Raw genomic sequence first — 25,479 nt, forward strand, 5'->3', positions numbered from 1 at the left:
TTGGGAGGTTGAAGCAGGAGAACTGCTTGAACCCGGAAGGCAGAGGTTACAGTGAGCCAAGATCGTGCCACTGCACTCCAGCCTGGGTGACAGAAAAATTGTGTGAATTGATATATTCTGTATCATGGCCTTTTGAACATTTTCTCCTACTTTCATCTTTTCTGTAAGCTTGCTTCTTTAAAAAAAACTGCAAGTGTAGATTATAGTTGAATGCTATTTAGGTCACGAATAAGTCCCACTTCTAAAGTGAGACAGACTTGTAAATAATTTATCCAGGTGATATGCTCTGGATTGAACCATGTTCACATGATGTCTGGCCAGGCAGATAAATGCTCCCAGGAAAGTGCAACGGGGTTTACAATACTGATTATCCATACTCTAATGATTCCTGATTCTATGACTATTGAGCCATACCTCATTGGTTGGCAAACAAGAATCATTACACATCTATTATTCGTGAGGTAGGTCAATGCTTCATGCCAAAGGTCAATGAATAAGAGAATGGTCCTGTATATAAGGGCAAGATAAAACAACTTTAGGGCCCCATTAGGCCATTCGCAGCTGTTCTTCCTAACCCCAAAGTAGTTGGAATCCTTATATCGCCAGGTAGCCAGAAAGGAACAAACATTTAGAAGGTGCCTATTATATTCTAGGCACTCTACAAAGGGCTTTACAACATCATTTAGTATTTACAACCCTAGGAGGAGGAAGCCATTATTATTCACTTCATTTTACACATAATCACACTCAAATTCAAGTACCTTGTCTAAAATCACACAGCTGGTAACTGGCAGTACTGAGATTTGAATCTAAATGTGCCTGGCCAAAAAACAACAACAACAAAAAAAAAACACTGCTTTTTCCGCCACACAAGTACACTTAGCTCCACCTTCCTAAAAGGACTTACTGAGTCAACTACTCTTTGGAGTCATGCCAAGGGCTGGCATTCTCTAAGTCACTCGCATGGATGGGAGAACCCATAATCCCTGTCTGAGGATAAGTGTGTATTCTATCTATGAGGGAAGAACATAAATGAAGAGATGTGGACCATTTTTTTAAAGTGAAGGCAAGTTTGGTTTTTTTGTTTTTGTTTTTGTTTTTGTTTTTGTTTTTGAGACAGAGTCTCGCTCTGTCACCCAGGCTGGGGTACAGTGGCACAATCTCGGTTCACTGCAATCTCCACCTCCCAGATTCAAGCCATTCTCCTGCCTCAGCCCCCTGAGTAGCTGGGATTACAGGCATCCGCCACCACACTCAGCGAATTTTTGTATTTTTAGTAGAGATGGCATTTCACCATGTTGACCAGGCTGGTCTTGAACTCCTGACCTCAAGTGATCTGCCCACCTCCACCTCCCAAAATGTTGGGATTACAGGCATGAGTCACCACACCCAGCTGTGAAAGCAAGTTTATTAGGAAAGTGAAGGAATAAAGAATGGCTACTCCACAGGCAGAGCAGCCTGCAGACTATTTTCAAAGTATTGGGAAAGCTTTCACCTCAGAAAGAAACGATGGTATTGTGATGCCTCAGCTTTACCGAGTAGATTCACCAACCATGAGATCTACCTCAATGATCATAGAATCAGGAATCATCCTCTCAGAGTCATTCTGAGATGATTCATCATAGAATTGGGAATCATCTCAGAATCATTATCAGAATCTCAGATCATCAGTATTATAATCCCTATTGCACTTTCCTTGAAGCGTTTTAGCTTCCTGACGGGACACCATCTGTTCCTGTGAGCAGAAAAATCCTATGATCTCTGCAATTCTCCTTCTGTGAAGAGGCCTGGATGGAGGCAGCTTCCTGTAGCCTCTCAGGGTGGCAGGGATCTCCTAGTATGTTGATTGTGTCACAGGATCCTTCTGGTGTTGCTTTTCCAGCTAGAAAGCTCTGTGACCAGTGGTGCCTTTGCCTGAGTTTTGATCAGGCTTGCTAGACTCGTTCCATCGACTTGGCCTGGCAAGCTGCGCTCAGCTCATGCTACCAGCCAGGATTCCACGCCTGTCAAGGGTGAGCCAGGCACAGAGCGGTGAGGGTTGTGTAGGCGAGCGAATGCAAGGTCTGGTCACTGCGCACAGCCAGACACACCAGCTGCTGCAGCTGGGCGGGCAGCTCCAGGCGCCGGCAAAGGTGCCGGGTCCATGCAAGTCTGCAGCTGAATCTGATGAATCACAGGCGGCTTCTGCTGTGGGCACCTGTGTCTGGACAAGGAGAATGCAGTGGTGCCCGGAAGTCTGAAGATACCAGAAACCGCAGAACCCCAAAGAGGGTGTCACAGCCCTGGCTCAGGGAGCCCCTAGGTCTGGGCTCCCTGAAGGGCCACAGCACTTCTCTCCTTCACATCATGCACAAGTCGGGGCAGGGGGGTGTGGGGGGAGGAGGGCTGTTTCAGCCCTGTTTGTGTTACTGCTCTTTCAGGCCCGCCATTAAGTGGGTCCTGAGTTCTCGTCCCACATCCAGGAAGAATGAGGCACGCGGACAACTACAGGGTGAGCAAAGCGAAGAGGAGCCTTACTGAGTGACAGAACAGCTCTCGGGAAACTTGAAGTGGGTAGCTCCTTTCTGCAGGCAGGTTGTCCCAGTGAATGTCCAGCTCTCAGTGGAGAAGAGACCCAGAGTGGGTAGCTCCCTTCCTCAGGCAGGTTGTCTTGATTAGTCGAGGAGACCTGAATTGGGTAGCTCCTTCCCACAGCTGGTAGTCCCAGGGTCTGTGTGACTGGCTAGGCGCAGAAGGAAGTGCATGCTGATTGGTACATGGGTGGCCATGGGCTGACCCAGAAAAATCACCCTAAGTTCTCACTCTGGGCCACAGACTTCACCCACGACTGACAGCCTAGCCCCCGGGCTTCAGGCCTCCCTGACTTGAAGGTGGGGCTTCAATCCACCCCTTTCCACCCAGGAGCCTGTCTGCCTCCTGCCACCATCAATCATGTCGTCCACGGCGCCCAGGCTGTTTCTGCAGAGGACTGCCGGCAGGCCCGCACCGAGCTGCCCTCAGAGTCTCCTGCCCCACGCCGCCAGCCTCCCTCCTGTGCTTGTCAGTGCCCAAAGTCTGGAGGGGGCCAGGTGGCAGGGGACTGGCATGTTGGCAGCGCCCCAGGCGCAGGCACACCCAGCTGGGTCTAGACAGCTCTTGGGCTCAGCCACAGCTTTGCCCCGCCCCAGAGCGGGCTCCAGGAGCAAGGAGAGGCCAGGCAGCGGGAGCAGACACTTCCAAGCCTTGCAGGGCAGGGGGCTTCCTGGCCCGCGAGAGCACAGGGATGTCCAGGTCTGCAGCTGTGGCTGGGAGGTTGCAGCTGTGCGGCTGCAGTTGTGCCTGAAAGCATGGGGCTCCCATCCAGTCAACTCAGAAGGCGGTGGGGCTCCGGCCAGCTCCACGGAGCACGCAGCCCTCACCTTGCCTCCCCCACTACAGCTGGCATCTTTGCAGTAGCCGCTCCAGACAGGCTGCTGCCGCCATCAATTGTTACTTGTCTTAAACTGTAGGTATTCCTAACCCATATTGCAGAGCTCTACTTATCAGTCCTATTCTTGTGATTGGGAACAGGGATGCAAAGCAGAGGAGAAAGGCCTAGGAAGAGGAAGAGGTTGAGGAGACTGGAACTGTCAAGAGCACTCCCTGTTGTCATTAAAACAAGACGTGTGCTAGTGAAACTTAATTTGTGAGAAGTGGACTCAAGTGTTTTGATTGTTTACAGATTTTTGCCCAAGTTCCAGCCCTTGGAGAATATTTCATACAACATCTGTTTTTTTAGAGAGGATTTTTTTTGTTGTTTTTTTTTTGAGACGGAATCTCGCTCTGTCGTGCAGGCTGGAGTGCTATGGTGCGATCTCGGCTCACTGCAACCTCCACCTCCTGGGTTCAAGCGATTCTCCTGCCTCAGCCTCCCGAGTAGCTGGGACTACAGGCGCATGCTACGACGCCAGCTAAATTTTTTTGTGTTTTTAATAGAGATGGGGTTTCACCATGTTGGCCATGACGGTCTCAAGCTCTTGACCTCGTGATCCACCCGCCTCGGCCTCCCAAAGTGCTGGGATTACAGGTGTGAGCCACCGCACCCGGCCACGTCTGTTTTTTTATTTACCATTTCTGCCAGAAAATCTATGAGGGTCATAATTGCACAGTGGTACAGTAAAAGATTTCTTGACTTCAAAGTCAGTAAACTAGCCAGGCGTGGTGTCTCACGCCTGTAATCCCAACACTTTGGCAGGCAGAGACAAGGCAGATCACTTGAGGTCAGGAGTTTGGGACCAGCCTGGCCAACATGGTGAAACCTCGTCTCTACTAAACATACAAAAAATTAGCTGGGGATGGTGGCATGTGCCTGTAATCCCAGCTACTAAGGAGGCTGAGGCAGGAGAATGGCTTGAACCCGGGAGACAGAGGTTGCCGTGAGCTGAGATCATGCCACCGTACTCCAGCCTGGCCGACAGAGCAAGACTCCATCTCAAAAAAAAAAAAAAAAGTAAATCTCAGCTGTACTTCTGACTCTCTTTCTTTTTTAATGAGGTTTCTTTTCTCTTGCCCAGGCTGGAGTGCAATGGCGCGATCTCGGCTCACCGCAACCTCCACCTCCCGAGTTCAAGCAATTCTTCTACCTCAGCCTCCCAAGTAGCTGGGATTACAGGCATGTGCCACCACGTCCAGCTAATTTTTTGTAATTTTAGTAGAGACGGGGTTTTTCCACATTGGTCAGGCTGGTCTCGAACTCCGGACCTCAGGTGATCCATCAGCCTCGGCCTCCCAACATGCTGGGTTTACAGGCACGAGCCACCGCACCTGGCCTTTTTAATGAGGTTTCTAGTCAACTATCTGTCACTTTCTAGCTGGGTGACCTGGGACAAGTACTTTACCTCTTCTGGGCTTCAGTTTTCTTAACTTTTAGATGAGGGATTTGGACTATAGAATTACTTTCTATGCTTCTAAGATGACAGAAATCGCAACAGCAGAGGATGTAGGGCTTTGAAGAAAACCTTTATACTTCCAGATCATATTCATCCAGATGAGTTTTATTTAAATGGCTGGTTTTATTCCCAGTTTTCCCTGAAGCTCTAGAATGGAAATGTACAATTAATCTCTCCTTTTCAGAGTACAACAAATATTTTCTAATTTAATAGACTCCAGATGAGAAAGTAGGACATAATTAAAAAATAAGTAACAATACATGGTAATTAAGACTAAATGAGGCCAGGACCAGGCGCGGTGGCTCACACCTGTAATCCCAGCACTTTGGGATGCCGAGGCGGGAGGATCACTTGGGGTCAGCAGTTCGTGACCATACTGGCCAACTTAGTGAAACCCTGTCTCTACTAAAAGTACAAAAATTAGCCAGGTGTGGTGGCGTGCGCCTGTAATCCCAGCCACTCAGGAAGCTGAGGCAGGAGAATCACTTGAACCCAGGAGGCGGAGGTTGCAGTGAGCCAAGATCGCGCCACTGCACCCTAGCCTGGGTGACAGAGCAAGACTCCATCTCAAAAAAAAAAACAAAAAACTAAATGAAATCACATTTGTAAAATGCCAAACAAGGAATACCACTCACAGTAGGCACAAAGAAATGGAAGAAATGCTGGTTGCATATTTTGTTTTCCCTCTGCTGTAGTACCCCATATAATTAATCTTATAAGGAGACCCTAAGATGTACTACACTTCTCTCAGTCCTATGGTCCTGGGCCCCCTTTTGATCTTTCTGCACCCTTCCCCTACCTCCATCATCCTCCCAAAAGGAATGAGTCACCCCAACATCCTCCACCTCCAGAATGAGTTTTCAGGTAATAACCTCTGTTGTTGCCAGCAGACAGACTATGCCAAACATTCACTCGCACCAGGGCCAGAACATGGGTCTGTTCCTTGTTCCTCAGGCCAGAGGCTGCTTGGGTGCAGTGTACTCTCACATTTCCTTCTTTGAAGCATCCTCTATTTTCCTGGATTCACTGTTAACATTTAATTGCCAGTTGACAAATGGTACAAAGGTTGGTAAGCTGAATTTTAAACTTTAAAATCTGCACGTACCCAGAGGCCACAGAGAAAAGAGGGGGTGCCTTATGCTTTGTGCACTAACAGGCAATTATTTACTATGATCTTCTTACTGAGTAACCTCTATACCTAGATTCAAAGAGCTGATACTTTTTTTTTTTTTTTTTTTTTTTGAGATGGAGTCTCACTCTGTCACCTAGGTTGGAATGCAGTGGCAAGATCTCGGCTCACTGCAACCTCCACCTCCTGGGTTCAAGCAATTCTCCTGCCTCAGCCTCCCAAGTAGTTAGGATTACAGGTACCTGCTACCATGCTCAGCTAAATTTTGCTGTTTTGTTTTGTTTTGTTTTGTTTTTTTGAGACGGAGTCTCACTCTGTCACCCAGGCTGGAGAGCCATAGCACAATCTCGGCTCACTGCAAGCTCTTCCTCCCAAGTTGAAGTGATTATCCTGCCTCAGCCTCCCTGGTAGCTGGGATTACAGGCGTGCACCACCACACCCGGCTAAATTTTGTGTTTATAGTAGATACGGGTTTCGCCATGTTGGCCAGGCTGGTCTCGAACTCACCTCAAGTGATCCACCCACCTGGGCCTCCCAAAGTGCTGGGATTACAGGCATGAGCCAAAGCGCCCACCCAAGAGCTAATACTTTAGGAGGCCTAAGGATGGTTGACTACACTTTTCAGATACCGTAAGTGTTATAAGGAGTTAAAGGCTTGATCTCTGAGGTGAGAGATAGGCAGTAGTCTTCCTTTTAGACACAGTCTCAGGAGGGGAGAGAGGAAGGGCTGCCCGGAGGAGGCAGTTCACACAGAATGGGTTACAAATCGTGTATCTGCCCCTCAGTTCTAATTGTACCTGTCCTTTTTCTCCAGAAGGCTGGATCCTTTCCGACCAGAACCAGTACCTTAAGGGCTTGTAATATTGAATTGTGAGCCCCCAGAGGGCAGGTACTATGCCGTATTTATTTTGACACTCCCCAAGCACAATGCTTGGCAGGAAACAGACCTTAATAAGTTTTGACTAGGCCAGGCGTAGTGGTTCATGCCTGTAATCCCAGCATTTTGGGGGGCTAAGGTGGGCGGATCACGTGAGGCCAGGAGTTTGAGGAACATCCTGGCCAACACAGAGAAATCCTGTCTCGGCCGGGTGCGGTGACTCACGCCTGTAATCCCAGCACTTTGGGAGGCCAAAGCGGGTGGATCACCTGAGGTCAGGAGTTTGTGACCAGCCTGGCCAACATGGTGAAACCCTGTCTCTACTAAAAATACAAAAAATTAGCCAGGCATGGTGGCAGGCGCCTGTAATCCCAGCTACTGGGGCAGCTGAGGCAGCAGAATCGCTTGAACCTGGGAGGTGGAGGTTGCAGTGAGCCAAGATCACGCCACTGCACTCCAGCCTGGGCAACAAGAGCGAAACTCTGTCTCAAATAAATAAATAAATAAATAAATCCTGTCTCTACCAAAAAATACAAAAATTATCCAGGTGTGGTAGTGCATGCCCATAGACCCAGCTATTCAGGAGGCTGAGGCAGGAGACCTGCTTGAACCCAGGAGGCAGAGGTTGCAGTAAGCCAAGATCTGCATCACTGCACTCCAGCCTGGGCGACAGAGTGAGAGCCCTGTCTCAAAAAGAAAAACAGTACTGGTTAAAGGTTGAATAAAAAGTAGGCTTTTATTGCCCTTTAAATGTTTGGCATCAGTTCCGGGAGCCAGGAAAAATAAATAATAAATAAATAAATAAATAAATGTGTGGCTGAGAGACTCCATGGTGGCCTTCATGATCCTGCCTCCTGGTGTTCATGCCTTTGTGTGATACCTTCCCCTCGAGTGGTGACAGGACCTGTGACTTGATTTTAACCAATATGGTATGTGATAGGATGTTACTCCCATGATTATGTTACATGATGTAAGATTCTCTCTTGGCCGGAAACAAAAGCAAAAAATAGACAAGTGGGACTACATCAAACTTAAAAACTTTTGTGCAGCTGGGCACGGTGGCTCACACCTGTAATCCCAGCATTTTGGGAGGCCGAGGTAGGTGGATCACCTGAGGTCAGGAGTTGGAGACCAACCTGCCAACATGGTGAAACCCTGTCTGTACTAAAAATACAAAAAGTTAGCCAGGCGGGTCCCTGTAATCCCAGCTACTCGGGAGGCTGAGGCAGGAGAATCGCTTGAACGTGGGAGTTGGAGGTTGCAGTGAGCCGAGATCATGCCATTGCACTCCAGCCTGGGCAACGAGTGAAACTCTTGAAAATTCATGAAGGGAGGAAAATACTCAATGAAGGGAGTACAGCATAACCAGCCCAGAGAAAGAAACCAGAAAGTTCAGTGCCTCAGTTTCCTCATCTGTGAAATGTATCAAGGAGCCAGACCTGAGCCCCTCTGGGGCAGAGACTATTATTTTCACTCTTATGGCTCCAGCATCTAGCAGAGTGTCTCTCACAGAGTCGCACTTGATAAAGCACTTTTTTGTTGTTGGTGTTGTTTGGTTTTGGCATAGGATCTCACTCTGTTGTCCAGGCTGGAGTGCAGTGGCGTGATCTCAGCTCACTGCAACCTCCACCTCCTGGGTTCTAGCGATTCTCATGTCTCAGCCTCCTGAGTAGCTGGGATTACAGACACGCACCACCACACCTGGCTAATTTTTGTAATTTAAGTAGAGACGGGGTTTCACCATGTTGACCAGGCTGATCTTGAACTCCTGACCTCAAGTGATCCGCCCGCCTCGGCCTCCCAAAGTGCTGGGATTACAAGTGTGAGCCACCGCGCCCAGCTGATAATGTGTGTTTTGACCTGACCTTGGTGGCATATGGAGAAGATAGTTTGGGACTTGTTTATCCAGGAATAAAGTTCATGTTAGCAAGCCGTGAATCTCCCTCAGTGATTTGGGCTCAGCTTGGAACCAGCCTGAGAGGCACATTATTTCTTGCAGAGTGCGCAATCGGGGTCCTCTGAAAATGAAACCAAAAGGGAACTCTTGCTTATGCCACCTGCTTCTGCTGAGGGACACACAGCTCTAGTCGCCTCTAGCACAAGATTCGTGTGGGGTGGTAGTAATAGTGACACTGCCAGGTCACTCAGGGAAATCTCCCACCAGGAGATTAGCAACTGGGCCATTGATACAGTGGTACCTGGCCACATGAGTGCCTGTAATTAAAATGACATTTTAATTAGGATTTAGATATATGATAAAGTGAAACAGAAAGACAAATAAACATGTTTTCCTTTAATTCTTTGGAAATTTTCTTAGCCTCTTATAAAGGGTTTAGTATGAAACTAAAAAATTCAATTTGGATAACTTAGTTTCTTTTTCTCTAATTTAGTTTCACTTCTCTTTACACAAATGTCACTTCCTCTCTGTAGCATTGCAGGCCACTATGCTGCCTCGTCACCAAGACTTCTCTAGCACTCCATCCTGGCAGAATTAATTGTTTGCTGCTTCCTGTAGATCATGTGGTATGTTATTCACTGAAGCAGTTATCACAATGTATTTGATTACATTTCTGTTTTTTTCTCTCTAGGTGGCAAATTCTCGGAAGTCAGGAACTCTCTGTGTTTGATCTTTGTGGTCTCAGGACCCAGCATGATACCTGACATATAGTAGGTGCTCAATAAATGAATTAAATGGAATTGAATTAGCATATTGGCTTTACTGATTATTTTGTTGTTTTAGTCCCTTCCCTCTTTACTGATTATTTTCTCTTTTTTTTTTTTTTTTTTTTTTTTGAGACTGAGTCTCATTTGCTCTGTCACCCAGGCTGGAGTGCAGTGGGGCAATCTCAGCTCACTGCAACCTCCGCCTCCTGGCTTCAAGAGATTCTTGTGCCTCAGCCTCCCAAGTAGGTGAGATTACAGGCATGTGCCACTACACCTGGCTAATTTTTGGTGGAGACGAGTTTTCACCATGTTGGCCAGGCTGGTCTCAAACCCCTGACCTTAAGTGATCTGCCCAACTCAGCCTCCCAAAGTGCTGGGATTACAGGCATGCGCCACTGCACCTGGCCTGATTATTTTCAAATAATTGAAGATAGAGTGCATCAGAAAATTTTCTATATTCGTTACCTTTACTTTCTGTTGCTCAGATTATATATCTTTACTTTCTGTTGCTCAGATTATATATCTTTACTTTCTGTTGCTCAGACTATATGAGCCTCTTGGCCAAATAAAAGCCATTTATAGAACTGGTTTGCAGATGATTCTGAAAAGAGGCTGAGAGGAGAGGGATTAGGGAGGAGAAAAACTCCTTGTGGGATAGGGTCAGAATTCAAAGAGAAAATGGAGAATTAAAGACAAATTTGACTGAATTCTAATAAGATCAGGTGTAGAATCATAAACCTGAGGACAATCTAGGTATATAAACCCAAGACGTGAACCAGGCATGGTGGCCCACACCTATAATCCCAGCACTTTGGGAGGCCAAGGTAGGAGGAACACTTGAGCCCAGGAATTCGAGACCAGCTTGGGCAACATAATGAGACCCCATCTCTTCAAAAAGTAAAACATTAGCTGGGTATGGTGGCAGATACTTTTTTTTTTTTTTTGAGACAAAGTCTCGCTGTGTCGCCAGGCTAGAGCGCAGTGGCATAGTCTCAGCTCACTGTAACCTCCATCTCCCAGGTTCAAGCTATTCTCCTGCCTCAGCCTCCCGGGACAACAGGCATGCACCACCACACCTGGCTAATTTTTGTATTTTTAGTAGAGATGGGGTTTCACCATGTTGGCCAGGCTGGTCTCAATCTCTTGACCTTGTGATCTGCCCGCCTTGGCCTCCTAAAGTGCTGGGATTACAGGTGTGAGCCACCGTGCCCGGCCACGGGGCACATACTTATAGTCTCAGCTACATGGGAGGCTGAGTTGAGAGGATTGTTTGAGTCCAGGAGTTTGAGGCTGCAGTGAGCTATGATCGCACCTCTGCACTCCAGCCTTGGAGACAGAGTGACACCCTGACTCAAAAAAACAAAACAAAACAAAAGGAATAAACCCAAGATGTGCAGGAGTGACATTTCAGAAGCTAAGTTCTAGGAGTAGTGTGATCTTCCTACCTCAGCCTCCCAGTAGCTGGTACTACAGGTATGTACCACAATGTCCAGCTAACTTTTGTATTTTTTGTAGAGGTGGGGTTTTGCCATGTTGCCCAGGCTGGTCTCAAACTCCTGGGCTCAAGCAATCCACCCGACTCGACCTCCCAAAGTGCTGGGATTACAGGCATGAGCCATAGCGCCCACCCAAGAGCTGATACTTTAGGAGGCCTAAGGATGGTTGACTGCATTTTTCAGATACCGTAAGTGTTTATAAGGAGTTAAAGGCTTGATCTCTGAGGTGAGAGATAGGCAGTAGTCTTCCTTTTAGACACAGTCTCAGGAGGGGAGAGAGGAAGGGCTGCCCGGAGGAGGCAGTTCACACAGAATGGGTTACAAATCGTGTATCTGCCCCTCAGTTCTAATTGTACCTGTCCTTTTTCTCCAGGAGGCTGGATCCTTTCCGACCAGAACCAGTACCTTAAGGGCTTGTAATATTGAATGTGAGCCCCCAGAGGGCAGGTACTATGCCGTATTTATTTTGACACTCCCTAAGCACGATGCTTGGTAGGAAACAGACCTTAAGTTTTGGCTAGGCGTGGCTCATTCCTGTAATCCCAGCACTTTGGGAGGCCAAGGTGGGCGGATCACCTGAGGTCAGGAGTTCAAGACCAGCCTGGCCAACATGGTGAAACCCCATCTCTACTAATATACAAAAACTAGCCAGGCATGATGGCATGCGCCTGTAATCCTAGCTACTGGGGAGGCTGCAGCAGGAGAATTGCTTCAGCCTGGGAGGCAGAGGTTGCAGTGAGCTGAGATTGCACCACTGCACTCTAGACTGGGCGACAGAGCTAGACTCAGTCTCCAAAAAAAAAAAAAAAAAAAAACCAAAACAACAAATAACACAATTTAAAAATGGATGAAGGAGGCTGGGCACAGTGGCTCATGACTATAATCCCAGCACTTTGGGAGGCTGAGGCAGGTGGATCACTTGAGGCCAGAAGTTTGAGACCAGCCTGGCCAACATAGCTAAACCCCCTTCTTTATTAAAAATACAAAAAATTAGCCAGGCATTGTGGCACGCACCTATAATTCCAGCTACTTTGGGTGGCTGAGGTAGGAGAATTGCTTGTACCTGGGAGGCAGAGGCTGCAGTGAGCCAAGATCACACCACTGCACTCCAGACAGAGCAAGACCCTGTCTCCAAAAAGAAAAGAAAAAAAAATAGATGAAGGACTTAAATAGACATATCTCCAAAAAAAGTATAAACAAATAGTAAGCATATAAAAAGGCATTCAGCATCACTAATCATCAGAGAAATGCAAATTAAAACCACAATATTGCCTCACATCTATTTTAACTGTCACTATTTTTTGAAAGGTGGCCAGGTGTGGTGGCTCAAGCCTGTAATCTCAGTATTTTGGGAGGCCTATGTAGGAGGATTACTCGAGCCTAGGAGTTCAAGACCAGCCTGGCCAAGATAGTGAGACCCCATCTCTACATAAAAATACTTTTAAATTTTTTTAAATTAAAGAAAGGCTAGGCGTGGTAGCTCACACCTGTAATTCCAGTGCTTTGGAAGGCTGAAGTGGGAGGATTGCTTGACCCCTGGACTTTAGGGTTCAATGAGCTAGGATCATGCCACTGCACTCCATCCAGCCTGGATGACAAACAAAGACCTTGTCACTTTAAAAAATAATAATAAAAAATAAAAATAAGCAGAAAACAAAATGACAACTGATGGTGTAGATGCAGAGAAATTGGAACCTTTACACACTGTTGGGAATGTAAAACAGTGCGGCTGCTATGGAAAACAGTAGAGAGATTCCTCAAAAAGTTAAAAATTTAAGTAACATGATCCAGCAATCCCACTTCTGGGTATATATCAAAAAAAAAAAAATGAAAATGAAAATAGGGCCAGGCGCGGAGGCTCGCGCTTGTAATCCCAGCACTTGGGGAGGCCGAGGCGGGCAGATCACGTGAGGTCAGGAGTTGCAGACCAGCCTGGCCAATGTGGTGAAACCCCACCTCTACTAAAAATACAAAAATTAGCCAGGCCTGGTGGCGGGTGCCTCTAATCCAGCTACTTGGGAGGCTGAGGCACGAGACTTGCTTGAACCCGGGAAGCGGAGTTTACAGTGAGCCAAGATCACAGCACAGCACTTCAGCCTGGGCGACAGAATGAGACTGTGTCAAAAAAATAAAAGAAAAAAAATGTTCATGGTAGAATGGTAGAGAGCAGTGGCCCTTGGTCCAACAAAACCAGCCTTAAGTCATAAACATTCATAACTCTATCATGTCCCAGCTTTAACAATTTTATAACCCCTGTTGAGCCTCAGGTTTTGCCAACTGGAAAGACGGAGCTACTACTTACTTCACAAGATAGTTGTAAGGGCCAGGCATGGCAGCTCACACCTGTCATCTCAGCACTTTGGGAGGCTGAGGCGGGAGGAGAGCTTGAAGCCAGGAGTTCGAGGCTAGCCTAGGCAACTTAGCAAGATCCTATCCCTACCAAAAAAAAAATATGTTAAAGATTAGCCAGACATGGTGGCATGTGCCTGTGGTCCTAGCCACTCGGGAGGTTGAGGTGGGAGAATTGCTTGAGTCCAGGAGTCGTGGTTGCAGTGAACCATGATTGCATTATTGTCCTCCAGCTTGGGCAACAGAGCAAGATCCTGTTTAATAAATATATATATATAGGCCCTGGTGTGGTGGCTCACACCTGTAATCCTAGCACTTTGGGAGGCCAAGGTGGGAGGATCCCCTGAGGTCAGGAGTTTGAGATCAGCCTAGCCAACAGGACGAAACCCCATCTCTACTAAAAATTTAAAGAAAAAATAAATTGGCCAGGTACGGTGGCTCACACCTGTAATCCCAGCACTTTGGGAGGCCGAGGCAGGTGGATCACCTGAGGTCAGGAGTTGGAGACCAGCCTGACCAACATGGAGAAAACCCATCTCTACTAAGAACACAAAATTAGCCGGACGTGGTGGCTCATGCCTGTAATCCCAGCTACTCGGGAGGCTGAGGCAGGAGAATCACTTGAATCTGGGAGGCAGAGGTTGCGGTGAGCCAAGATCGTACCATTGCACTCCAGCCTGGGCAACAAGAGCGAAACTCTGTCTCAAAAAAAAATTTTTTTGCTGGGTATGGTGGCACATGCCTGTAATCCCAGCTACTCAGGAGGGTGAGGCAGGAGAATCGCTTGAACCCAGGAGGTGGAGGTTGCAGTGAGCCAAGATCACACCACTGCACTTCAGCATGGGCGACAAAGCGATACTCCCTCTCAAAAACAAAAAAAATTAAGCTGGGGACGGTTGCTCATGCCTGTAATCCTAGCACTTTGGCAGGCCGAGGCTGGTGGATCACTTGAGGTCAGGAGTTCAAGATCAGCTTGGCCAATATGGTGAAACCCCATCTCTACTAAAAATACAAAAATTGGCCGGGCGCGGTGGCTCAAGCCTGTAATCCCAGCACTTTGGGAGGCCGAGACGGGCGGATCACGAGGTCAGGAGATCGAGACCATCCTGGCTAACACGGTGAAACCCCGTCTCTACTAAAAATACAAAAACTAGCCGGGCAAGGTGGCGGGTGCCTGTAGTCCCAGCTACTCGGGAGGCTGAGGCAGGAGAATGGCGTAAACCCGGGAGGCGGAGCTTGCAGTGAGCTGAGATCTGGCCACTACACTCCAGTCCGTGCGACAGAGTGAGACTCCGCCTCAAAAAAAAAAAAAAATACAAAAATTAGCCAGGTGTGGTGGCCCGTTCCTGTAATCCCAGGTACTCGGGAGGCTGAGGCAGGAGAATCGCTTGAACCCAGGAGGCAGAGGTTGCAGTGAGCTGAGATCATGCCACTGCACTTCAGCCTGGGCAACAGAGCGAGACTCTGTCTCAAAAAAAAAAAAAAAAAAAAAAAACAGTTGTAAGGATCAAATGAGACAATTAAGGCAAACCGCCTAAGACAATGCCTTGGCTGATTCCCTTCCCACTACTCTTCCTCTACTCAGTCCTTCTCAGTTACAGGGATTCTCTTTCTCACAAAGATTAAATTCTGCTGTGAAAACCACACACACATCTCTAAAAGTAACGTGTGTACTCTGAGGGCTCGTTTCAAAACTTGATCATCCTTTAAAACCTCCAAGTACCTAACATAAGACTCAGTAAAGGCATGTTCATCTGCTGACTCACTAACCAAATAAAAGTTTCCCAAATGCTAGACAATTAATCCCTTTTTTCACGCCATTTTCCCCCCTGCTGTTCAGGAGCTGTATATGCCTTTTTTTTTTGGAGACAGAGTCTCGCTCTGTCGCCCGGGCTGGAGTGCAGTGGCCGGATCTCAGCTCATCGCAAGCTCCGCCTCCTGGGTTTATACCATTCTCCTGGCTCAGCCTCCCGAGTAGCTGGGACTACAGGCGCCCGCCACCTCGCCCGGCTAGTTTTTTGTATTTTTTAGTAGAGACGGGGTTTCACCATGTTAGCCAGGATGGTCTCGACCTCCTGACCTTGTGATCCGCCCGTCTCGGCCTCCCAAAGTGCTGGGATTACAGGCTTTAGCCACCGCACCCGGCCTGTATATGCCATTTTAAATATAAATTCCATGCTGGGCATGAGATTTCTCATGCCTATAATCCCAGCACTTTGGGAGGCTAAGGCAGGAGAATCCCTTGAGGCCAGGAGTTCAAGACCAGTCTCGGCAACATAGAAAGACTCCCATCTCATTAGCCGGGTGTTGTGGCGCATGCCTATAATCCTAGCTACTTGGGAGGCTGAGGTGGGAGAATCACTTGATGCTGGGAGGCAGAGCTTGCCCAGGTGACAGAGGAAGACTCTGTCTCAAAAAAAAAGAAAAAAAAGAAAGAAAGGAAAGGAAAGGAAGAAAATAAAGACTCTCACCTCTACAAAAGATTGTAAAGATTAGCCGGGCATGGTGACACATACTTGTGGTCCCAGTTACTCAGGAGGTTGAGGTGGGAGGATCGCTAAAACCCAGGAGTTCAAGGCTGCAGTGAGCTATCATCATGCCACTGTACTCCTGTCTGGGTGACAGAGCAAGACCCTGTCTCTTAAAAAAAAAAAAAAAATAGGCCAGGTGCAGTGGTTCACACCTGTAATCCCAGCACTTTGGGAGGCCGAGGCGGGCAGATCACCTGAGGTCAGGAGTTTGAGAACAGCCTGACCAATATGGAGAAACCCCACCTCCACTAAAAATACAAAATCAGTGGGGCATGGAGACACATGCCTGTAATCCCAGCTACTCAGGAAGCTGAGGCAAGAGAATCGCTTGAACCTGGGAGGTGGAGGCTGCAGTGAGCCAAGACCACACCATTGCACTCCAGCCTGGGCAACAAGAGCAAAACTCCGTCTCAAAAAATAAATATATATATATATATATATATATATATATAGCTGGACGTGGTGGCTCACACCTGTAATCCCAGCACTTCGGGAGGCCAAGGCAGGTGGATCACCTGAGGTCAGGAGTTTGGGACCAGCCTGGCCAACATGGTGAAACCCTGTCTCTAACAAAAATACAAAATTAGCCGGGCATGGTGGCAGGTGGGAGGCTGAGGCAGAAGAATCACTTGAACCCAGGAGGCGGAGGTTACGGTGAGCTGAGATTGTGCCATTGCACTCCAGCCTGGGCAATAGAGTGAGACTCTGTTTCAAAAAATAATAATAATAATAATTAATAAATAAAAAATATATATATGTAATGTTGGCTGCATCTATCCATTCATGACAATGGAAAAGTATAATGTGATTCACTGCCACGAAAAACATTCAAATTTCTTAGAGTTCTGGGCTTCTTCGTGTCCACAAACACAGTCACAGTGGGCTTTTTTAGCCGTCTGTTTTCTTTTGGTTTTTTTGAGAGAGGGTCTCGCTCTGTCACCCAGGCTGGAGTGCAGTGGCATGATCATGGCTCACTGCAGCCTCTACCTCCTGGGCTCAAGCAATCCTCCCACCTCAGCCTCCCAAGCTGGGAGGCTAATAGCTCTAACAGCCCGGATACAGGCACACGCCACCACACCCAGCAAATTTTTGTATTTTTGGTACAGACGGGGTTTCCCTATGTTGCCATGGTGGTCTCAAACTCCTGGGCTCAAGCGATCCATCCACCTCAGCCTACCAAAGTGCTGGGTTTACAGGCATGAGCCACCACTCCCGGCCACCATCTGTTTTTCAGAATAGGTTCTTCTTGTCATAAGGACAAAGCAAAGCAAAAGATCATGAAACTTAAACTAGGCCAGGCGTGGTGGCTCACGCCTGTAATCCTGGCAATTTGGGAGGCCAAGGTAGGTGGATCACCTGAAGTTAGGAGTTTGAGACTAGCCTGACCAACATGGTGAAACCCTGTCTCTACTAAAAATACAAAAATTAGCCAGGCGTGGTGGCGTGTGCCTGTAGTCCCAGCTACTCGGGAGGCTGAGACAGGAGAATGGCTTGAACCCGGGAGGCGGAGGTTGCAGTGAGCGGAGATCATGCCACTGCACTCCAGCCTGGGTGACAGAGTGAGACTTCATAAAAAAAAAAAGAAAGAAAGAAAGAAAGAAGAAACTTAAACCAGAAAAACAAAATAAACAGAAAAAATTATAATGCATTTTAATGAAACAATCACTATTCTTTTTCTTTTCTTTCTTTTTTTTTTTGAGACGGAGTCTCGTCCTGTTGCCCAGGCTGGAATGCAATGGCGTGATCTTGGCTCACTGCAACCTCTGCCTCCGGGTTCAAAAGATTCTCCTGCCTCAGCCTCCCGAGTAGCTGGGATTACAGGCACACACCCCCATGCCCAATTTTTAAAAATTATTTTTAGTAGAGACGGGGTTTTACCATATTGGCCAGGTTGGTCTCGAACTCCTGACGCCCTGACCTCGTGATCTGCCTGCCTCAGCCTCCCAAAGTGCTGGGATTACAGGCGTGAGCCACCACGCCTGGCCAAAACAATCACTATTCTATTAAATCAAGCAACCCAAACAGAAGATGGCTTTGGTTTTGCTTTAGTTACGCAGCTATCACTAGTGCTTAGTCATAGTGGTCTAATTTACTGATACCGGTAACAGTACTGTTACCGCTATACATTACTGAAATGTATAACAAGCTCTTCTAAGTCCTGACATTTTAGACAGAAGCAGAGGAAGAAAAAGCCGTCTGGCATGATTGTATATTTAGAAAAACCCATCGTCTCAGCCCAAAATCTCCTTAAGCTGATAAGCAACTTCAGCAAAGTCTCAGGATACAAAATTAATGTGCAAAAATCACAAGCATTCTTATACACCAGTAACAGACAAGCAGAGAGCCAAGTCAGGAATGAACTTCCATTCACAATTGCTTCAAAGAGAATAAAATACCTAGGAATCCAGCTTACAAGGGATGTAAAGGACCTCTTCAAGGAGAACTACAAACCACTGCTCAGTGAAATCAAAGAGGACACAAACAAATGGAAGAACATACCATGCTCATGGATAGGAAGAATCAATATCGTGAAAATGGCCATACTGCCCAAGGTTATTTATAGATTCAATGCCATCCCCATCAAGCTACCAATGACTTTCTTCACAGAATTGGAAAAAAACTGCTTTAAAGTTCATATGGAACCAAAAAAGAGCCCGCATTGCCAAGACAATCCTAGGTCAAAAGGACAAAGCTGGAGGCGTCACGCTACCTGACTTCAAACTATACTACAAGGCTACAGTAACCAAAACAGCATGGTACTGGTACCACAACAGAGAAATAGACCAGTGGAACAGAACAGAGTCCTCAGAAATAATACCACACATCTACAGCCATCTGATCTTTGACAAACCTGACAAAAACAAGAAATGGGGAAAGGATTCCCTATTTAATAAATGGTGCTGGGAAAATTGGCTAGCCACAAGTAGAAAGCTGAAACTGGATCCTTTCCTTACCCCTTATACGAAAATTAATTCAAGATGGATTAGAGACTTAAATGTTAGACCTAATACCATAAAAACCCTAGAAGAAAATCTAGGTAGTACCATTCAGGACATAGGCATGGGCAAGGACTTCATGTCTAAAACACCAAAAGCAACGGCAGCAAAAGCCAAAATTGACAAATGGGATCTCATTAAACTAAAGAGCTTTTGCACAGCAAAAGAAACTACCATCAGAGTGAACAGGCAACCTACAGAATGGGAGAAAATTTTTGCAACCTACTCATCTGACAAAGGGCTAATATCCAGAATCTACAAAGAACTCAAACAAATATACAAGAAAAAAACAAACAACCCCATCAAAAAGTGGGGAAAGGATATGAACAGACATTTCTCAAAAGAAGACATCCATACAGCCAACAGACACATGAAAAAATGCTCGTCATCACTCGCCATCAGAGAAATGCAAATCAAAACCACAATGAGATACCATCTCACACCACTTAGAATGGCAATCATTAAGAAGTCAGGAAACAATAGATGTTGGAGAGGATGTGGAGAAATAGGAACACTTTTACACTGTTGGTGGGATTGTAAACTAGTTCAACCATTATGGAAAACAGTATGGCGATTCCTCAAGGATCTAGAACTAGATGTACCATATGACCCAGCATCCCACTACTGGGTATATACCCAAAGGATTATAAATTACTCTACTACAAAGACACATGCACACGTATGTTTATTGCGGCACTATCACAATAGCAAAGACTTGGAATCAACCCAAATGTCCATCTGTGACAGACTGGATTAAGAAAATGTGGCACATATACACCATGGAATACTATGCAGCCATCAAAAAGGATGAGTTTGCGTCCTTTGTAGGGACATGGATGCAGCTGGAAACCATCATTCTTAGCAAACTATCACAAGAAGAGAAAACCAAACACCGCATGTTCTCACTCATAGGTGGGAACTGAACAATGAGATCACTTGGACTCGGGAAGGGGAACATCACACACTGGGGCCTATCATGGGGAGGGGGGAGGAGGAGGGATTGCACTGGGGAGTTATACATGATATAAACGTTATGCACATGTACCCTAGAACTTAAAGTATAATAAAAAAAAAAAAAAAAAAAAAAAGAAAAAGCGTCTGGTCATCCATAAGGTCTAGCCAACACTGTCAGGAAAGACTAGTAGCTGTAACTTAGGCAGTTGAGAATCAAAGTGATTTTTAAAGATCTTTGAGAAAGACGTTTGAGTTTCATAAACTCCCAGGGTGACTCACTAACCGTGGAATCCTCCTAGGGCAGGAAGGGTAACAGAGGATCTACTTCTGTTTTCTTTTCTACATACAGGATATTGCTAGTAAAGGCAGAGAATCACTTGTTGAATGTTACGGGTGGTTTTTTGGTGATAGTCTGATCCCTCCTTCTACAGACTGCAGACACTGCAGGCCCCTTTTATGCTTTTCATCACTGTGAAAATCATCCTCTGACTCATTTCTGAACCCAGGCAGGGCTGTCGAAGTAAGGCTTTCAGCAGGGTCTGTCTGGAAAAGGTAAAGTTGTAAAAGAAAAGTCATTTCATTCCACAAAGGCTTGAATACTTGGGCCAGGAGGTACAATACAGGAGTAGCTATACTCAAATCCAAATGTTCCCAAACACTCTGGTTTCAGAACATTTAAAACTTGCCAAGGAATCCAGCCAGTTGCGGTGGCTCACACCTGTAATCCCAGCACTTTGGGAGGCCGAGGTGGGAGGAGCACTTGAGCCCAGGAGTTCGAGACCAGCCTGAGCAAGATGGTGAGGACCCTGTCTCTACCAAAAAAAGAGAAAATACTTATCAAGGAATCCAAAGACCTTACCTTCGAAAATTGTAAAAAACATAGGAATACACAAGCACATATTTTTTTCCTCACCAGAGCAATGACATCATCACATATTCTGTAAATGTATAATTATTTCAAAAAAAAAGTTAAAGGAAATGAAGCATAGAGGATGGAGCAAGTAGGGATTACAACAACTTTCAACAGCAACCGAAGTCAGAAGACAGATAACATCAATGTGCTGAAAGAGGAAAACTTCTGAACCTCAAAATCTATAAACAGTGAAATAAACCCTTCAAGAATTGTAAGATGGGCTGGTCCAAAGGTAGTGAGTTATCTCAGTTGATTGGTCACAGTCAGTTACAGATCAAACTCCTTATTTTACTCTCACTACTGCACTTGACTAGTCTGAAAAAAAGAATTATAAGATGAATTAAAGACACATTCAGATAAGCAAAACTGAGAAAGTTTAGTAAAAGCAGATCTTTACTAAAGCAAATTATGAAGAATGTACTCGGGCAGAAGGAAAGGTGTCAAGATCAAGTGTCAAGGAAGATCAGAGATTTAAGAAGGTATAAGAAGGCTAGAAAAGTGAGAAAAAAATATGCTGTCAACTCTAGAAACTACAAGTATAAAGAAAAAAGATAATTGGGAATCCAAATAACCTACCTTAGAAAATTCTAAAAACCGCAAGAATATACGAGCTCACATTCCTTTGGTCATAAGAGCAGTGTCATCATTAGACATCAGGTCGCCTCTGGAAAATTCCATTGTGAGTTTAAAAGGCAAATGACGTCTATTATTCTAAAACTAGTTCTGCCACCGAAACTCTACAAAGGATCTTGGGATCTGCAGCGTCTCCCGGGTCACACTTTGAGAACTGCCGCTTTAATCTTCCTCCCATATCCTAAGTCCAGGGTTCCTGAGTTTGCTTCCCTGACTGGCCAAGGAGAAAAGAGAAAGGTCACTTGTCGGGGGACCGCAGAGGGAATTCCCCTCTTTCATTTGCAAAGGTTACTGGGGGACACACCGGCTCCCAGTAGGGTTTCCGCCAAGTCTCCGCGAAGCGCCACTAGAGGGCGCCGCTAGTGAATCCCACAGCGCGCCCCGCGGCCCCAACTTTTGTCCTCCGGGTTCACACGGGCGCCCGGAAGAGAGGGTGGTGCCTGGGAGAGGAAATGATGCGCCCTGGGGCCGCGGCCTCATTGGATGAGAGGTCCCCACCTCACGGCCCGAGGCGGGGCTTCTTTGCGCTTAAAAGCCGAGCCGGACCAACGTTCAAGTGCGCAGCTCTTAGTCGCAAGTCGACTGAGGTTTATCAGTCACTCGCCGAGGTTCCCTGGGTCATGGTGCCAGCCTGACTGAAAAGAGGACGCTCCCGGGAGACGAATGAGGAACCACCTCCTCCTACTATTCAAGTACAGGGGCCTGGTCCGCAAAGGGAAGAAAAGCAAAAGACGAAAATGGCTAAATTCGTGATCCGCCCAGCCACTGCCGCCGACTGCAGTGACATACTGCGGCTGATCAAGGTAGCAGAGAGCCCGAGCTCCTCCCGGGGCGTAGGGTGGAGGTGGTTCCGTTTCTCGGGGTGGGGTGATTCGCGTCTTGAGGTCTGGGCCGGTGTGAGAACCCAGCCCGTTCCCCTTTCTGCCCCCATCCCAGGCCCGGCCGCTACCCCGCCCCGCCCTCCCCATTCCTTCCTGTGAGCTGGCGGGGCCGGAGCCTCATTTTGTTGTCTGCTTTTCTCTCTCCTATGTGCATCCCCCCAGGAGCTGGCTAAATATGAATACATGGAAGAACAAGTAATCTTAACTGAAAAAGGTAAATTCAACAGTGGCGGGGCGGTGGACAAGCGTTCGGTGCCTGTCACTTTCGCCGAGGCCATTACCGTCCCTGCTCCCCCTTCTTGCAGATCTGCTAGAAGATGGTTTTGGAGAGCACCCCTTTTACCACTGCCTGGTTGCAGAAGTGCCCAAAGAGCACTGGACTCCGGAAGGTAACCCCTCTCCCTTTACAGAAGCCAGAGACACCGAGTGTTATGTAAGAAGTAGTGTCGGCTGTGTAGAACCACTGACTACACAGGCCGAAGTTACTGAGAACTTGGACAGAAAAAATAGCCAGCAAGTGTTCAAACTACTGAGCAAAAAAAAAATTAGATATGCTGCACTTGAGAATACTAGGGCAGGTTAAAAGAGCTGTTTAAGTAAGTATCAGAGTGCTGTGGAGACTCGGAAGAGTTTAAGCTGCTTAAGTAAGTATAAGTGCTGTGGAGACCCGGAAGAGTTAGGTATAATGTCATTTGTTATAATTCAGTTTCATAAAATGGTTCTTGTTTGACCCTAACGTAACAGTTTTTGTAATTGTGTTAAATCACATTTTTTTCTTTAATTTGTCCCAATCTTCAGGTTACAGTCTCTAGCTTCGCCATGTACATGGCCCTTCCGTGTACATGGATGGGCGGGGAGGTAACTAAAAGATCCTTTACACAATAAGTAGATGATCATGATAAATGAGGTAAGGTCCTATTATCACACACTTCAAACACGGTAGATCAGAAACCCACTATGATACTCGCTTCCTGTCTGTTTGCTAAGGAATATAAAATGGCTAGAAAGTTTAATTTGAAACCTTTGCCTCCATTTGGAATAGTAGACACCTGTTAAGAGGGTGTCAGATGCCTTTTTTTTTTTTTTTTTTGGCTGGTCCCTGTTGATTGGTCAGAAGACAGCTCAGCTAAAAGGGGAAGTTGTTTGGGTGGTTGCTTTTTTCTGACGTCTGTTCCTCAGGCTAGAAGAAATAAGCAGAAAACACGGGATGAGTACTTTTGTAATACCTGTTTCTGGGCAGTGCTGCTTCTTCTGACTCAACAAATGGGGAGAGCAAATTGAAAATGCGTAAATTGGAAGGCAAGTTCTGAAATTAAACGTTGTACTTTGGCCTGATGTTCTGACCTTTAAGGAAGCAAGAGTTTGTAAACTTCCAAATATTTACTATTCTGAACTGCCGTGTAAACCTGACTTATTCCCAAGTCAACATACCAGTATACCAGTAGGATGTGAGTAATGTGTGTGTTGAGTTTAAAACCATAGCAATTTTGCTCTGGCAAGTAATGAAAGTGTTCTCGCTTCCTGAGTGTGAGCTTCCAGCAGACTGCAGAGTGGCCAGTCCACAGTTGTAGCCTGACTTCAGTGAGTTCTGATGTGTGCTTTTTGCAAATACATGTTTTCAGAACAGTGAGATCATCCAGCAGTGGCCTGGACTGCACTCACATAAAAATCATGAGACAGTCGTGGCTACTTGTTTCTATAATACATGCATGTATGTTTTTTAAAACCTATGATAGGCCTCTGATTCTGCAGCTGCAACTTTTATGAAATGTTTTCCTTCTCCACATCTCATGTGATACTCTTATTACAGGACACAGCATTGTTGGTTTTGCCATGTACTATTTTACCTATGACCCGTGGATTGGCAAGTTACTGTATCTTGAGGACTTCTTCGTGATGAGTGATTATAGAGGTACGATTGAGTTCGGAGCAGAGGGTCTGAAGAGAGTTCAGGGTTATATAAATCCTTACAATGACTTTTTAAATTGTGCTTTTTCTTTTTAGGCTTTGGCATAGGATCAGAAATTCTGAAGAATCTAAGCCGGGTATGTCTTAGTTTTTGGTTTCCAAATTTGTAAGTTTACCGGATTATTTTAATGATGGAATAAAAATTGGATCTTGAAAGCAGGCTGAAATGTCACTGAGTTTGTGTTTTACTCTCTCATAATAGGTTGCAATGAAGTGTCGCTGCAGCAGCATGCACTTCTTGGTAGCAGAATGGAATGAACCATCCATCAACTTCTACAAAAGAAGAGGTGCTTCTGATCTGTCCAGTGAAGAGGGTTGGAGACTGTTCAAGATCGACAAGCAGTACTTGCTAAAAATGGCAACAGAGGAGTGAGGAGTGCTGGTGTAGATGATGACAACCTCCATTCTATTTTAGAATAAATTCCAACTTATCTTGCTTTCTATGCTGTTTGTAGTGAAATAATAGAATGAGCACCCATTCCAAAGCTTTATTACCAGTGGCGTTGTTGCATGTTTGAAATGAGGTCTGTTTAAGTGGCAATCTCAGATGCAGTTTGGAGAGTCATATTTCTCCTTGAATATCTTTCGATAAACAACAAGGTGGTGTGATCTTAATATATTTGAAAAAAAACTTCATTCTCGTGAGTCATTTAAATGTGTACAATGTACACACTGGTACTTAGAGTTTCTGTTTTGATTCTTTTTTAATAAACTACTCTTTGATTTAATTGTTTGGTGTAAGCATTTTTACTAATTCTTTATTTCTTACACATTTTTCTTGCTGTTGAAGACAAAAATGACCCACAAATGCCATTGGATAAATAGAATTGCTCAAAATAGTTTTTAACCCAATTTAAAGTTTTTATGGTCATGTGTTATGCTAGTATTAACAGAGTCTGCATAGAAGCCAGTTGACCAGTTGACTATCAAGGTTTTATACATAGCAACATGTAAACGTGACTTTTTTTTTTTTTTTTTTTTGAGACACAGTCTCACTGTTGCTCAGGCTGGAGTGCAGTAGAGTGATCTCAGCTCACTGCAACCTCTGCCTCCTGGGTTCAAGCAATTCTCATGCCTTAGCCTCCTGAGTAGCTGCGACTATAGGTGGGTGCCATCGTACCCAGCTAATTTTGTATTTTTAGTAGAGACAGGGCTTCGCCATGTTGGCCACGCTGGTCTTG

General features: G+C 46.0%; 1 protein-coding gene across 1 annotated transcript; it reads left to right on the forward strand.

Moving 5' to 3' along the window:
• The first annotated feature begins 21,908 nt into the window (after positions 1-21,908).
• On the forward strand, positions 21,909-25,026 carry SAT1 (spermidine/spermine N1-acetyltransferase 1). Its single transcript, XM_033195431.1, has 6 exons — positions 21,909-22,252; positions 22,493-22,544; positions 22,636-22,719; positions 24,141-24,242; positions 24,335-24,375; positions 24,501-25,026. The coding sequence occupies exons 1-6, from the start codon at positions 22,187-22,189 to the stop codon at positions 24,669-24,671; spliced, it is 516 nt and encodes a 171-aa protein (XP_033051322.1). The 5' UTR covers positions 21,909-22,186; the 3' UTR covers positions 24,672-25,026.
• The last annotated feature ends 453 nt before the right edge of the window (positions 25,027-25,479 follow it).

The sequence above is a fragment of the Trachypithecus francoisi genome, unplaced genomic scaffold, assembly GCF_009764315.1.
Source record: "Trachypithecus francoisi isolate TF-2019V2 unplaced genomic scaffold, Tfra_2.0 Contig01603, whole genome shotgun sequence".
In the NCBI taxonomy this organism is placed as follows: domain Eukaryota; kingdom Metazoa; phylum Chordata; class Mammalia; order Primates; family Cercopithecidae; genus Trachypithecus; species Trachypithecus francoisi.